Below are 15,000 nucleotides of genomic sequence, written 5' to 3' on the forward strand. Positions count from 1 at the left end.
AAAGTGCAAAAGCTTGTCTAATAATACATTGCAAAAATTTATTTTCAAAGATGTAAATAAAACAAAGATTAATGGAGTATGTTTCACAAGAAAATACTATTTCAGTCTTTCTGCTTCAGAATTTCATAATTTATTTAAAGTGTTACTTGATACTTATTTGTAATGAATTATACAATTTCTTATTTATGTATTTATGAGTGAAAACCATTCCTATAATATTTTTTTCAGTGCACCAATGAATACACAATTTCATTAACTTTATCCATAGAGAAATTTTTTTAAGTGCAATCAAAATCAGTCTCCAGTATTATTATTTTAGCAATAAACTCAAAATGTATTGTAAATTCAGTTCAATAGACTCGTGTTGTACAATTATTTATGATTCAGTTACATAATTTGCAATAATTCATGGGATCTGTAGTTAATTTTTTTCATTTAAAATAAAAAAACTACACTGTTAGGTGCACTATGCCTCAAATCTAACATTCATCTCAGAGTTTCTAGAATAGGTCCATGGCTAAAATATTTTATTGAGTCAGCATTAAATGAAAGTTCACCCTATCTATTTAAAAAAAAATGCAAGTTTATAGATCTTATTGTTAACACTTCTTTTGCATAAATGTTTAATTTTACTGAAAATTAAAAGACTGGCAAGAGCAGATTCCAAATCTTCAATACTTATCTTGCTACATCTGTCCACCGCTTTTGACTTGTTTAACCACCAGATCCTCCTGTCAACTCTATAGGCAAAGGGCATATCAGGAACCGCATTACAGTGGTTTGAGTCTTACCTCTCAGATAGATCCTTCAAGGTATCTTGAAGAGGTGAGGTGTCCAAGTCACAACATCTAACTACTGGGTGCCTCAGGGCTCGGTTCTTGGACCACTTCTCTTCTCTGTCTACATGGCATCACTAGGTTCTGTCATTCAGGAACATGGCTTTTCATATCATTGCTATGCTGATGACACTCAACCATACCTCTCAATTCAATCCTGATGATACAACGACAGCAGATCCATCTCAGCTTGTCTAACAGACATTTCTTGCTGGATGAAGGACCATCACCTTCAACTCAACCTTGCCAAGACAGAATTGTTTGTGGTTCCATTAAACCCATCGTTTCATTAAAATTTCACCATCCAGTTAGGCACATAAACCCTAACTCCTTCAAAAAACCTTGGAGTTATGCTTGATGATCAGCTGACCAGTTCGGCAGATTTGATGTTTTCAACATCAAGAAGATCATGTCATTTCTTTCGGAACATGCTGCACAACTCCTTGTTCAAGCTCTTGTTCTGTCCAGGCTGTACTACTGCAATGCTCTCTTGGCAGGTCTTCCAGACACTTCTATCAAACCTTTACAATTAATCCAGAATGCAGCAGCAAGATTAATTTTTAATGAGCCAAAAAAGAATGTGCGTCACACCTCTGTTTATAAATTTGCATTGGCCACCAATAGCTGCTTGCATAAACTCCAAGGCATTAATATTTGCCTACAAAACCACCACTGGCTCTGCACCCCTTTACCTAAATTCAATACTTCAGAGTTATGTGCCCTCTAGAAACCTGTGTTCTGCACATGGAACATTGCTTTATTGTGCCATCCCAAAGAGGCACAAAATCACTTTCACAGACTTTTAAATTAAATGTTCCCCCTTTGTGGAATGATCTGCCCAAATCAATCCGAGCAGCTGAGTCCTTAGCAATCTTCAAGAATTGGCTAAAACAGATTTCTTGCATCTTTATTTGCCACTCTAAAAAATCCAATCAACAACCAATGCATAGAACCAATTCCTCCACTATTTGCTGTTTAAAAAAAATCTGGAAATGGAATGGAAATGGCAAATGCTGCAAAGGTCAGTTATATTTTAAGGCATGGCTTAGCAAAGTTCTGCTCCTGAGAGGGTGTGGCATTAAACATTGAGATGGTCAGGCTCTGTTCTTTCTCTGGTGCTTCTATCACACTTCAACATCCAATCAACAACCACTGCATAGAACCAAGTCCTGCCCACCTGTTCTTTTTCAATAATCCAATTAATAATTTAATGTCAATAAACACAGATGTACATCACAATATGGAAGAAAGAAACTGTGACTACTTTAAATCTTTTTCTTAAACTTTTTTTTAAAAACTGGGTGGAGCCACAATAGATGCAAAGGACAGATTGGTAAATCATGTTGTTAAGGAGGGCTTTGCAAAGGGCCGATAACCAATCAAATTCCAGCACCTTAAAGAGTTGGCCTTACCTACGGGATGACCAGCCTCTCTCCTTTCTCTGGCACCTCCTCTCACATCTCAACATCCAATCAACAACTAACTGTAACCAAGTCCCGCCCACCAATCCTATGTTGTTAATTCAAATATATGTCACAGAATGGAAAAAAATAATCTTTCGCTACTAAAAGAACAGAAATGAAAAAAGTGGCTGATGCCACGACAGCTGCCGAAGATTAGATTGGTCAATAATTTTTTAAGCCCGGGCTTAGGAACATCCAATCAATGACTGAAGAATAGAATCAAGTCGAGCCTATTTTATTTTCTTTCAAGATAATTTGGTAAAATCGAATGTCACACAATACATATTTCGCACTATTAAAAAAAGAAATTAACGAAATGTATGGAAATGGAAAAAAGTGGGTGGGACCACAACAGCTGCAAAGATCAGTTGTATTTTTAAGGCGGGGCTTAGCATAGGGCCTGGGTGGGTGTGGCTTTACCTTTGAGATGGCCAGCCTCTCTCCTTTCTCCGGCATTTCCTCTGAGTCGGAGCAGGCGTGTCCATCGCTGAAGGCCAGCAGGGGGCTCAAGCGCGGCCGGTGATGCAGCGGCTGGAAGGTGAACTGGGTGCTGAGCAGGTTACTGACGGCCCGCAGGGTGCTGCAGGTGTTCGGCGGGAGGGAGGGGTCAGCCAGCAGATCTGAGATCAGTCCGTGGGCCTCGCCCATCACCGCGATGTCCACCGTCACACTGGTGCCCGAAGACTGAACGAGAGAGATAAGAAGTTGGCGTAAGGGAGAGATAGAGTTAAAAGCACAGGTAGCGCGAGAGAAACAGACAAAGGGGGAGAGAGAAAAAGCAGCGTTAGTTCATCTGCACCTCAGTGGTGACGCGATGCAGGGCTGACGTAATGGCACACTGACGCAGAGAGTGACGCCGTACTGCTACACACAGGGGAACGAGAGACACAGAGAACGAGAGAGGGAGAGATTTCGAGGGCAAGAGAGAAGGAGGTCACAAGAAGTACAGAAAGAGGACAGAGTTATAACACGTCTCACACTCTATCTTTCCTCAAAAACGGCCACGGGATACAGTATTCACACACACGCACGAGGGAGAAAGAGAGAGAGACATCAAAAGCAGATGAAGGACTGACACATACAGAGAATAACTAATGGAGGAAGGAGAAACTGACTTGCATTAGGCCTGATGGCTGCTCGTATCGGGCCGCGTGGACGTCATTGTTCGAGAAAGAGAGAGAGTGAGAGAGAGAGAGAGAGAGATCTTAAAAACTCAGAAGATCTTCAAGACAGGCGGCATCTGCCGGGGCGTATGTTCAGATGCCAACAGACTGTGCTTCATTTCAAAGATCCCCAAAAAGCTCTCATCACCAAAGAGTGTCATTTCTGGACCCTTAAATTCATCAAACTGATTTATTTAAGAGTTAGAGGTTCATTTGTCTTTGCCAAAGTAGATTCGCACACACATACGCACACACACACACACACACACACACACACACACACAAAAAAAACAGAACCTCTGGATTTAAGCCAATCAGCAAAGACTACTGGGCGAATGTCAGGTAAATTAATATTCATGAGCAAAGTCGCTACGGTTTGTTCCTATGCCTCTTGTTTGATATGCTATGAACATATACACAAACAAATGCTTGAAACTAAGCTGAAAAAAATGGCTTATTCAGCAATGATCATCACACAAATACATTAACATATGACCATCCACATTTACAATGCCGACTGAGTACTAAGCTATATATATATATATATATATATAGCTATATATATCTATATAATAAAATGTATTTTATTCAAGGTATTGCAAGCAAACGCCACTCAACAAGAATGCAAGATGAACACCAGTATTGGCTTTTCATTTTTGTTAATGGTTTATTTTTCTCACTTGGTCTGAATGGGGATCTGCTATGTCCTCATCAGCATCTTCTGTGAAATCTCATAAAGCTTGTACAAGACATGCATGAACCAAACTTACAGGAAACGGAGACGCAAGATATTGACAGTAGAATCATTTGCTTGTTTACATTTTTCCCTTCATCAAAATCTCCTTGATTTATTCTGCCGGCTCATGTGGCGTTGACAGTCCTGCGCACGTGAGGCTGACAGATGAGTGGTGGCTATGGGAACGAGTTTGCGTCAGCCTCATTCTCTGTTTGTGTATAAAACACACACACACACACACATGTATTAAGTGCTTGGCCTGATCTTACTGTAAGGGATTTTCTCGGCCATAGACCCTTGGTGAATCATGCAAAATCCCTCACTTTTATTATTTTATTGGTGTTTGGCATATTACCTTTACAGTTACCATATCTAAAGGCCTGAGACATCTAGTTATTATATTCTATAAAACACAAAGCAGCATAAGAAAAACACTGCAGTGGAACACAAATATGCTCAAACACATAATGCGATTAAAGCAGTACTGAGATTAATTTGAAGCTTGTGTTAACAGAATTTTGTGATTATGTTTATGCAGCAACCATAATCATGCCAAAATATGTTGCGTACTGCAGTTTTCTGTATACATTTTAATGTCCACGCACATGTTTGTGCCATAGACAGATGATGCATTATGCAAATGCATGGGGTTTGAAAACTGTGCACGTACAGAAAACAATATTTCTAGTGAGCTCAGGAACTATTTTGCAATTTATTTCGCATTTGAAGTAGGTTTTGAATTTGAGGCAGGTCAGTGAAAACAGCAGAAGAAAACATGGCTATTGAATTTTATATAATAAATAATTCTGATAAATTATTGGCAATAATCGACTGATTATTGCCAATAATTTATCAGAATTATTTATTACAGTGAATGGGTGCCGTCAGAATGAGACTCCAAATCCATCATTAAGATGTTCGTAATTTCACACAGTTGCTTCCAGCTAAAATTCAAGTCCATAATCCATAATAACACTTAATTCAGTGAAAAAGTCTGTCTCCTGTTGTGTCTCACATCAAAATCCACCCAGATATTTGTTTAGAGCTGTTTTGGCTTGAAAACACCGCTAGATCTGTGCAGATTTCTCTCCTGATTCAGACAACTTTTTCACTGGAGGAAGTGTTATTATGGATTATTGACTCATGTTTTAGCGGGAAGCAATGGTTAGAAGTTAAAGCGCCTGGATGGATTTGTTTCTTACAAACATGCAACTATTGGCTTCACAAGATGTTAACTGATGGACTGGAGTGCTGTGGATTATTGTGATGTTTTTATCAGCTGTTTACACTCTCATTCTGACGGCACCCATTCAATGCAGATGATCTATTTGTGAGACAGTGATGCAATCCTACATTTTTCCATATCTGATAAAGACACAAACTCATCTACATCTTGGGTGGCCTGAAAGTGAATACATTTTCAGCAAATTTACCACTTTGCATGAACTATTTCTTTAAAATGAAAGTTTGGAGTGTGGCATTCGGGTCTCCTCATCACTCATGTAAGTTCATATCACAGCGGCGCTGTGATTAAATAAGCCTGCAGTGAGGTGCGATAATTAGCCACTGCACTCAGGGCACAGTAAGAGCACAGCTGGAATGACAAACTCAAACACGAGGAGAGTGGAAGAGTTACAAAAAAAAAGCTTTCCAGGACTCCTCTGACATCCGTCATTTTGCCTTGAGTTACTACAGAGAGAACACAAGGAGGATGTATGCACAGCTTCACGCTTCATATCACAGATTTAGCCGCTTTGATTGAGAGCTTCTGAGAAATGTTTGAGATGTAAAAACTACGTAAACAGAAACTGTCCGCCATTGCGCATATTTGGATAATGAATATCTGCTGGGTTTAGTTTTAACTCTCTGAAACGGGCTGGCTCATCATTTCATCAGCTTGAACAGTCGGCACAGGTCAGGAGTTATAAGCATGGTGAAGTATTAATGAGAGCAGCATGTGACCTGTGACCTCTCACAACCTCACGACCCACGGCAGGGGCCTGCAAGTGACCCTTGTGGGAAAACAGAAATCATTTCTCAGATTCATTTGTTGTTTGTGTAGGTGAACCTTGCAATAATAACACAGTTATAATAATAAATTAATAAATTACAATTAAATATCGTATAGATAGTAAATAAATAAATAAAAAAATAAAAAATAAAATAAAAAAATAAAATAAATAAATCTATCTATCGATCTATCTATCCGTATATACAAATTTAATAAATACAAATTATATTGAAATTATATCACACCCATACATTATATATTATTATAACATTCTATATACACACACATAATAAAAATGCATTTATTAAAAATATTTAATTATTTTGTGCAATAGTTTGTTTGTGTGTATATATAATGCATATGGTATATATATATATATATATATATATATATATATATATATATATATATATATATATATATATATATATATATATATATATATATATATATATATATATATATATATGCATTTAATAAAAAATACATAAGTATTTTATTATAATAATGTAAATACACACACATACAGTATTTAAAGTATTACTGTGACATATGCTTAATTATACTAATTTGTCAAGATAATGTGAATATATGTGCGTGTAAATATGTAATTGAATATATGATAAAATGTATAAATATAAAAAACTACTCTACTATAAAATTTTAATTAATACTATATATCTATCCATCTATATTAGAGTTTTATAGTCATATTTGTTAGAATACATATGCTTAAATTGTCTTGAAAATGTAATGTGAAAAAACAAACAAACAAAAAAATCCATTAATTGTGGGGTGAAATGTGACCCGTGCAAATTCTTAACAGATTTTGAGAAATGTCTGGAGACAGAAATCTGTCTCTCCAGCTGCGGAGAGAATGAGAAACACTTCCTCTGCTCTCTGTGTTACTCAGGTCTTCCACTAGGGTCAGACGTGAACTGCCGGGAAGTGAAAAAGGGAGATTAAATTTAGAAGTCATGGAGAGCGAGGTTAAGTGGACTGAGGCAACATTGCTCCTTGTGTGGGAGTCTTTCAGCTCCTTCGTTTCATTACATTTTTTCTCTCTTGCTCTCTCTCTCCTCCTGTCTCTGTCCGTTATCAAAACAGTGTCCACAGCATTCAACATCAAGAGCCGTGAGTCACCGGCGAGCTTGTCAAACAAGAGGATGTTCTGTGCAAACAATAGGCCGTAAAACCAAACTTGGGCTCTCTTAAACTTTAGCATGTGTGTGTTTGTGTGTTTTATCGACAGCTAAAACAAGAGAGGTGTTTATGGGAAAGTTGCTCAAGCACTTTGGCTTGGAGAGTGGCTGACAGATACCAGAGAGCCCGGCCTTAAAAAACACACATTATCTCGCTCTTCAGCGCAACCTTTACGACATCCTGTGATAGCCAAATCTGCCCATTACCTGCCTGAAATGGACTCTCTCCACAGCTAATGTCCTCGGATTAGTGTGATTGTGTGTGCCCACGAGAATGTGAGTGTGTGTGTGTGCATAGGTGATATCAACAACACATCCAGGGAACAAAACGGGGGTTGCTGGTAGAAACGGTATTGATCCGTCCAGGTTGATTAGGGCCATTGTGAACAGTGGTACAGGACAGCCGGGAGGGAAAAGTCCTCTAATAGCGTCTCATTGATCGCAGGGCTTATGCTGAGTCATGTTATTTTCCATGCATATGCATTCAAAACACTCTGCCCAATGGGATGCAAATGTGCATGAAAGCAAAAGCGAGGGCTTTGATTCATTGCATTTGTAGGCACGTTTCTACACTCGGCTCATCAGAGAAACACGCACACACAACGGCATCACACGGAGCTGCTGCGCAGATGCCGAGGTGCAGTGAGGCGTGAAAGAGGAAGAACCCTTTACGCCGCACCAGCTGAGATTTTTCCTTAAATGTAATTTATTCCTGTGATCAAAGATGAATTTCCAGCATCATTATGCTGTGGAGATACTGTGTCTTACCCGGGAATCTAAGTGTACTACCTGTTGGCTTGACCCTTTACCAACTCACTTAAATGTTAAATCCTGTCTACCAACTTTATCTTCATTAATTACCACAATTATTCGCTCTTCTCATTTCTGGCTCTGTACCATCCTCTCTTAAATCTACTATTATTTATCCTATCCCTAAGAAACCAGGGGCTGATCCATCTAACCTAGATAATTACCGTCTGATTTCTGGTTTGCCATTCATCACTAAAATCCTGGAAAAGTGTGTTGCAACACAGGTCCATGATCATCTCTTTGATAACAAAATTAATTTGAGCATTTTCAATCTTTCTTCCGACCCCACCACAGTACAGAGACGGCTCTTGTTAAAATCACTAATGATCTGTTGTTGGCAGCTGACTAAACTATGGTTTATTAACCATACTTGTCCTTCTAGAAGAAAGTGTGCATTTTGATACTATCTCACATAAAATACTCCTTGACAGATTCGTTTTTATAGGGATCGTTGGTAACCCCTGGTCGCCCTCAGTTTGTCCAACTTAAGACACTTATGATCGAGATCATCTAGAGTTAAATCTGGTGTTCCTCAGGGCTCTGTTTTGGGCCAGCTTCTATTCATTAACTTAATTTAATCTTGCTTGGTCAAATGTTTAGTAAATATGGTATTCACTTTCACTGCTATGCTGATGACACCCAGCTCTACCTGTCTTCTAAACCCCCTGACACTTTTCCTCCACCTTATTTGTCCAGTGGTTTAGCTGAAATCAAAGACTTAATAGTAATAAAACTGAGGACTTTCTTGTAGGCACTAGATCGACTCTTACCAAATCTGACTATTTTTCTTTGGATACTAATAAATATGCCATTTGTTCTTGTCCACAGGTTAAGAGTCTAGGTTTTATTCTAGATAGCACACTTTCGTTTGAAGCCCATTTTGGTAATATTACGTGTACTGCATACTTTCATCTGCGTCATACTATTCATCTTCACCCTTTCCTCACAATGAACAACACTGCAACTCTCATCCATGCACTGGTTACTTCACCTATTGATTATTGCAAGGCTCTGCTTACTGGTCTTCCTTCTAAACTTTTCCATAAACTTCAATTGGTTCAGAACTCTGCGGCTTGTGTTCTTACTAGAAATTGTTCTGCTCTGCACATTTCACCAGCCCTCCAGCGACTACACTGGCTTCCAGTGAAGTATCGCATTGATTGAAAAATTCTGCTTCTCACATTCAAGGCACTTCACAATCTCACTCCTCCATACCTTACTGATTTTCTTCATGTTTATACCCCTCCATGCACTGAGATCTTCACACTCACTCTCCCTGGTGTCACCACTTAAAAGCTAAACTACCATGGGAGCAAGAACTTTTAGCCACATGGCCCCTTGCTTTTTTAATGCTTTCAAATCCTGTCTTAAGACCTATCTTTTTACCAAGGCTTTTTTATGACCTGAACTGTATTTTACTGTTTCTATGATGCATGTGTGTTTTTAAGTTGTTGTGATGCTAATGAGATTAGTTTATTGATATTGAACCTTAAAAACTCTGAGCATCGCTAAGTTCAAGAGGCAGAGAATTCCAAAAGACAGGAGCAAAGAAAGAGAAATCCTTATCACAAATAGATCTTAGATGTGATTGAGGAACAACCAAGAAGTTTGACTGAGAGTAACGCAGTCTACGACTAGGAGTGTATGGATGTAACAACTCTGTAAGCTAATGTGTTGCCAGTATGTGTAACGCTTTAAAAGTTAGCATCATGATTTTGAAATCCACTCTAAACCTGACCGGGAGCCAGTTCAAAGATTCTAACACTGGAATAATATGACTGCCAATCCAAGTCCCAGTTAAAATCCTAGCGGCTGAATTTTGTACATATTGCAACTTATTAAGTGTAGATTTAGAAGCTCCAGCTCAAAGAGCATTACAATAGTCTAACTGTGAGACAACAAAGGAATTTATTAGCATTTCCGCAACTGTAAAATTTAACATAGGACGCAATCTTGCGATATTTCTGAAAAATAGGTTTTAACAGTGCTGTGGACAAAAGAATCAAAAGACAGGTTTGCATCAAAAATAGCTCCAAGGTTTTTCACTGAACTCTGGATTTCCAAAAGCAGAGACATCAAGAGTCAGGAACAGACAACAAGCTTTAGAAATTTAATAATGGGAACAAATGAGCACAACTTCAGTTTTACCACCGTTCAAGCACAATAAATTATTATCCAACCATATTTTAATCTCAGTAATGCAGTCCGACAAATAAGCAAAGTCAAGGCGCTCATGAGGTTTCGAATGTATATAAGTCTGCGTCATCGCCATTCAAATGGTAATGAAGGCCGTGATCTCAAAAGGTGGCCTAAAGGTGACAAATAAATAATAAAAAGTAAAGGACCTAAACTCGACCCCTGAGGGACACCAGTTGAGACAGAACTAATCTCAGACCTATTACCACCCATATAGAAATAAACACATACACAACATAGGACACATGCACAAAAACACAAAACAGGCCTTGTGCACTTTGGAATGTGTAGTGGCTAGTTGTCCACTTTGGTGCCTGGACAAAAAATAAATAAATAATAATAATAATAAATAAAAGCCTTGACGCTTACAGTCCAAGAAATTCCAGTGTCCACATTGTTGACTGTCCCAACTTGAAGTAACATTTATTACAATTAAAAATACAAATACAAAATGAAAAAAACAAGATCTCAGTAAAGTAAAGGATTGCAAAGTCAAAGTGGATTAGAGCAGGAGTCAGACAGAGAGATCAAAGACAGTCACTTTCTGTTTCAACCACACCCTCAAGTGATGTTCACAGGTCTTTTATCTCAGAGTCCTTGCATCTTCAACTTGGCCACTAGATGGGGTCAACTTAGATAACACATAGAAATAACAAAAAAATGCAGCAAATTATTGGAAGTATTATATTCCTACAGAATGTATTCATGTTTTTGCATGAGAATGTGTTTTTCAGCATGCGAAGCAACTCAAAACAAGCGTGACAAACTTTTGTAACACTTCAGTGCTGCTCTGATTGTGTATCACTGTCGTTTTGTGCCCCATGACAGCGCCCAATGTGTCACAAAGGCATCATAAAAATTAAAGCAGGACTAAATTGTGAATGAAGCGCGCTGCCTGAGGTCCTCACAACACAAGAATGTTAATGGCTGTTTGCAGATTATGCAGAGCTTTAAAGGCTTCTTTACTTCACTTCATAATTACTGAAGTGGGGATAGGGGTCTGTAATTAGTTTGTCATATCGCTTTGAGACTTAAGCAAGAGCCAGCTGTTTTTAAACCTCTATCAAAACTACAAACCCTGTCAATAATGTGCACTGTTAAAAAATGAAGGTGTTTTTTATAGGCGGATTACTTCAGATTTTGTGGCGTCCCACAAATTCAGTGACGTCTGACTGCGGTGATGCTGGCATCTGCAGACATCTTTATTCCTGACTCAAACGTTACTGAAGCTAATGATCTGAATCCAATGAGCTTCCAGCTTCAAATCTAAATATTATCCTTGCTCTTGTTCCATTATTTCTCCATTCAAAAGTTAAAAACATAATTTTTGTAACCGTAACACACACAGGCTGTTGCGTGAGGTGAGTTGACTGGTGATCGAGGCATGGATGAATCCGTAAATGGACTAGTGATTTACAGCACCTCTGAGCTTCTCTGATGTACCACAAATCTCCTTCTCCACAAAAACTCACGGCGTGATTCACAGGAAATACTGTAGGACAGAGAAATCCTTCCACTTAATGCTTCGGTAAACCAAGAGCTACTGTGGATGCCTTTGCTTAATGGATTTTATTTGAGTGACATCTGAGCAGGATTATTATTATTAACTAATTATTATTATTATTATTATTATTTTTAATACTGAAAAAAAAAACATTTAATTATTTCAGCTAAAGTACAGCTCAAGTTTAAATACTAAAATAACTTAAAACTAAAACTTAATAAAATACTAAAACTTAAAAAAAAAAAAATTAGATAAAATAAAATATAAAAAAATGTAAATTTACTTCAACTAGTTGCCAAGGTTATGTTTTTTATAACAAAAATTTACCAAAAAAAACTATAAAGGCATGTTTTTTTAAATGCACAAAAATGACAAAAACATAACAAAAATACTAAAACTAAAAACAGATAATATAAAAATAAAATCTAACTTAAAATACTGATTAAAACTATAATACTACATCAATGATACTAAAATTACACTGCATCTGATTCTAGTTTTGTTACATAATCTGATGCAGAAATTTCCAGATTATACAATCAGTTTTCACTTTATTTTCAACTACTAACACAGTTAAAATTACTGTTAAATTATTAATACAAAAAAAAACAACAACAAAAAAAAATTACATTTTCAGACTTGTAAACAAACATTTGTAGGCACAGTGTATACTTGCAACACATTTCAAGCATCAATATCCAGAAAAAACGTATCAGTAAAGTGCATCCAGACTTTTCACATATAGGAGGAAACAGATGAATATTAGCAACGATAAAAAGAATACGGTGCATCTCCCACCTGGTGGCCATGATATGGGCAGAGCGGCCCGGCGGTGGCACGCCTCTTCCTCATGATGCCAGTGTTGGGCAAACTCACTGATCAGTCTGTCTGGCTGCTGTACTGGCTTTAGCGGACAGTGAGTGTGTGTGTGTGTGTGTGTGTGTGAAGTCCACTGCGCACACATGAGTCTCAGCTGCACTGCTGCTGTCAGATACTGCAAGTGCTCCACACACCACAGGAAGCATTTAGATTGAAAATAGCCTGTTGCTAAGTGACAGCCGGGCAAAGAGCATTACCTCAGGGCCCACACAATAAACAGTTGTTTGGGCAAAATTGGTCAACAAAAATACCTTTCCACTCCTTCACACTTTTTAATGAAATAAAGGCACTTGATAGTTTCTCTGAAGGGACGTTCAAGCTGACAGTGCATTTGCAGCACCTTGAGATTTTTGGTCATTTAGTTTTAATGAGAGTTAGGGATGTCCAGGAACATGACTGACAGTGACTATGTGACGATGAACAGGTCCAGCTCTGGATGTGATGAAGCTGAGAAAAAGTTTGTTTATGCAAATGAGCAGCGACGCAATACGTCACTAAGACGTCACTAAAAAGCCACAAAACCTGTCTGAAACCTGTATCAATCATATTTTTCTCAATAATAAACAATAATAACACATATATATGTATTTATATTTATATAATCATATTTATATAATAGTATCTATACATTATGGTACCATTTTAATATAACTTTTAATAGAATTTTGTGGGTGAAATATATTACAATATATTATACAATATATAACTTTTTTTTATTTTTAATATGTTTAATGTAATATATGTCCATGCAAATATATAATTTCACAATTCTTTTCACATTCAATATGATTAATTTTATATTTTGCTATTAATTTTATGAATGTGTTACTATAATGCACAAAAACAGTACAATTCAAAAACTAACAAAATATATATGGTACCATTTTTCACCCTCAGATTTATGCTGATTTTAATTAGCAGTCATCATTTATTGTACATTAATAGGAATCTAATAAAAAAATAGCTAAACTTGCTAATTCACTAACTTTGATTTAACTAAAATTAAAATGTTTACATGCAATACAGTAATTTGACTTTTGTGGTTTAAATGTGATATATCATATTCATTTTTTTTTCTATATGGGAAAAATATAATGTGAACGTTCTTTTGTTTACGTATAGGAGCAGTGACGTAACGTGGCGGCTGCTAATGAGAGTGAAGGCAACTGAACACAAACACCAACAATACAGCCACATGGGAGAAGCAGTGCACCCTGGGAAGGGTCTCCTGAGTCCCACACACTTACTCTCTCTTCACGTCAGAGGTGTGTTTGCACTACTGCACACCTTTATCAGGCACTGGATCCTGGAGATGGCTGCTTTCCACGATCAATGAGAGGAAAGCAGGCAGAAATCAAGCACACGATTGGCTGCACTTTGAAAGCTTGTGGGTGAACGAGAACTTTGAAATGCTAATCTGTGTTTCATGCAGCAAATACGATCCAGAGACAAGAGACAACCAAGTCCCTTAATTGACTAATGATAAAACAACTGGGTGATTAGAAAAGAGAGCAAGCTCTGTTAGCTCTCAAACACACACACACACACACACACACGCATGTGTGTCTGAATATGGCTGTGAAGCAGAAAGAGCACCATCGATCTTCAGTGGGAGGATATCCTTCTGATAAGAAGGCTTAGACACTGAACACACACACACACACACACACGCCTCTCACTATTCATTTTCCCGAAATCCAGACACTTCTAGTTATGCAAGCTTGATCACTGTGTGCTACATGTGATGCTAGATGCTAGCGACCACATTAGCGTAAACCATCACCTTCTATAGTCAGTTTTCACTTCCCAGTTTCACAGAAATCAGTTTGAACAAAAGCGTATTAAGGTTGTTAGTTAAAGTTAGACAGGAGCCCCATAAAACATCCAATGATATAAATAAAATATGAATTACATAGAATATAATAATTGAATATATGTGTTGATATATATAATAATATGTGTGTTTGTGTGTATATATATATAGAAACGTTCATATACGCGAGTATAATCTAAATTATTAATATTATTGTTTTCATAAAGTTAGTTTTCACTTTATGGTCAACTTGAATCTTGTTGAGCACGCTAGTTAAAATCATGCTTTCATAAGACTACTGTAAGAAAATAATATAATAATATTCATCTAAATATCTACATTGTTTTATTTACACTGTGACTGTGAAATAATTCCAATTTATATGAT

The 15,000-nt window shown here is 37.3% G+C and overlaps 1 protein-coding gene across 1 annotated transcript; it reads right to left on the reverse strand.

Annotated features, from left to right (window-relative positions):
• Positions 1-2,646: 2,646 nt before the first annotated feature.
• Positions 2,647-13,089, reverse strand: LOC113075859 (cGMP-inhibited 3',5'-cyclic phosphodiesterase A-like; the record flags this gene model as incomplete). Its single annotated transcript, XM_026248519.1, has 2 exons — positions 12,720-13,089; positions 2,647-2,983 (listed from the first exon to the last, which is right to left on the reverse strand). Coding segments are annotated over exons 1-2 (391 nt in total), but the record flags the coding sequence as incomplete, so codon positions are not given.
• Between the last annotated feature and the right edge of the window lie 1,911 nt (positions 13,090-15,000).

Source organism: Carassius auratus, unplaced genomic scaffold (assembly GCF_003368295.1).
Source record: "Carassius auratus strain Wakin unplaced genomic scaffold, ASM336829v1 scaf_tig00017783, whole genome shotgun sequence".
Lineage (NCBI taxonomy): Eukaryota > Metazoa > Chordata > Actinopteri > Cypriniformes > Cyprinidae > Carassius > Carassius auratus.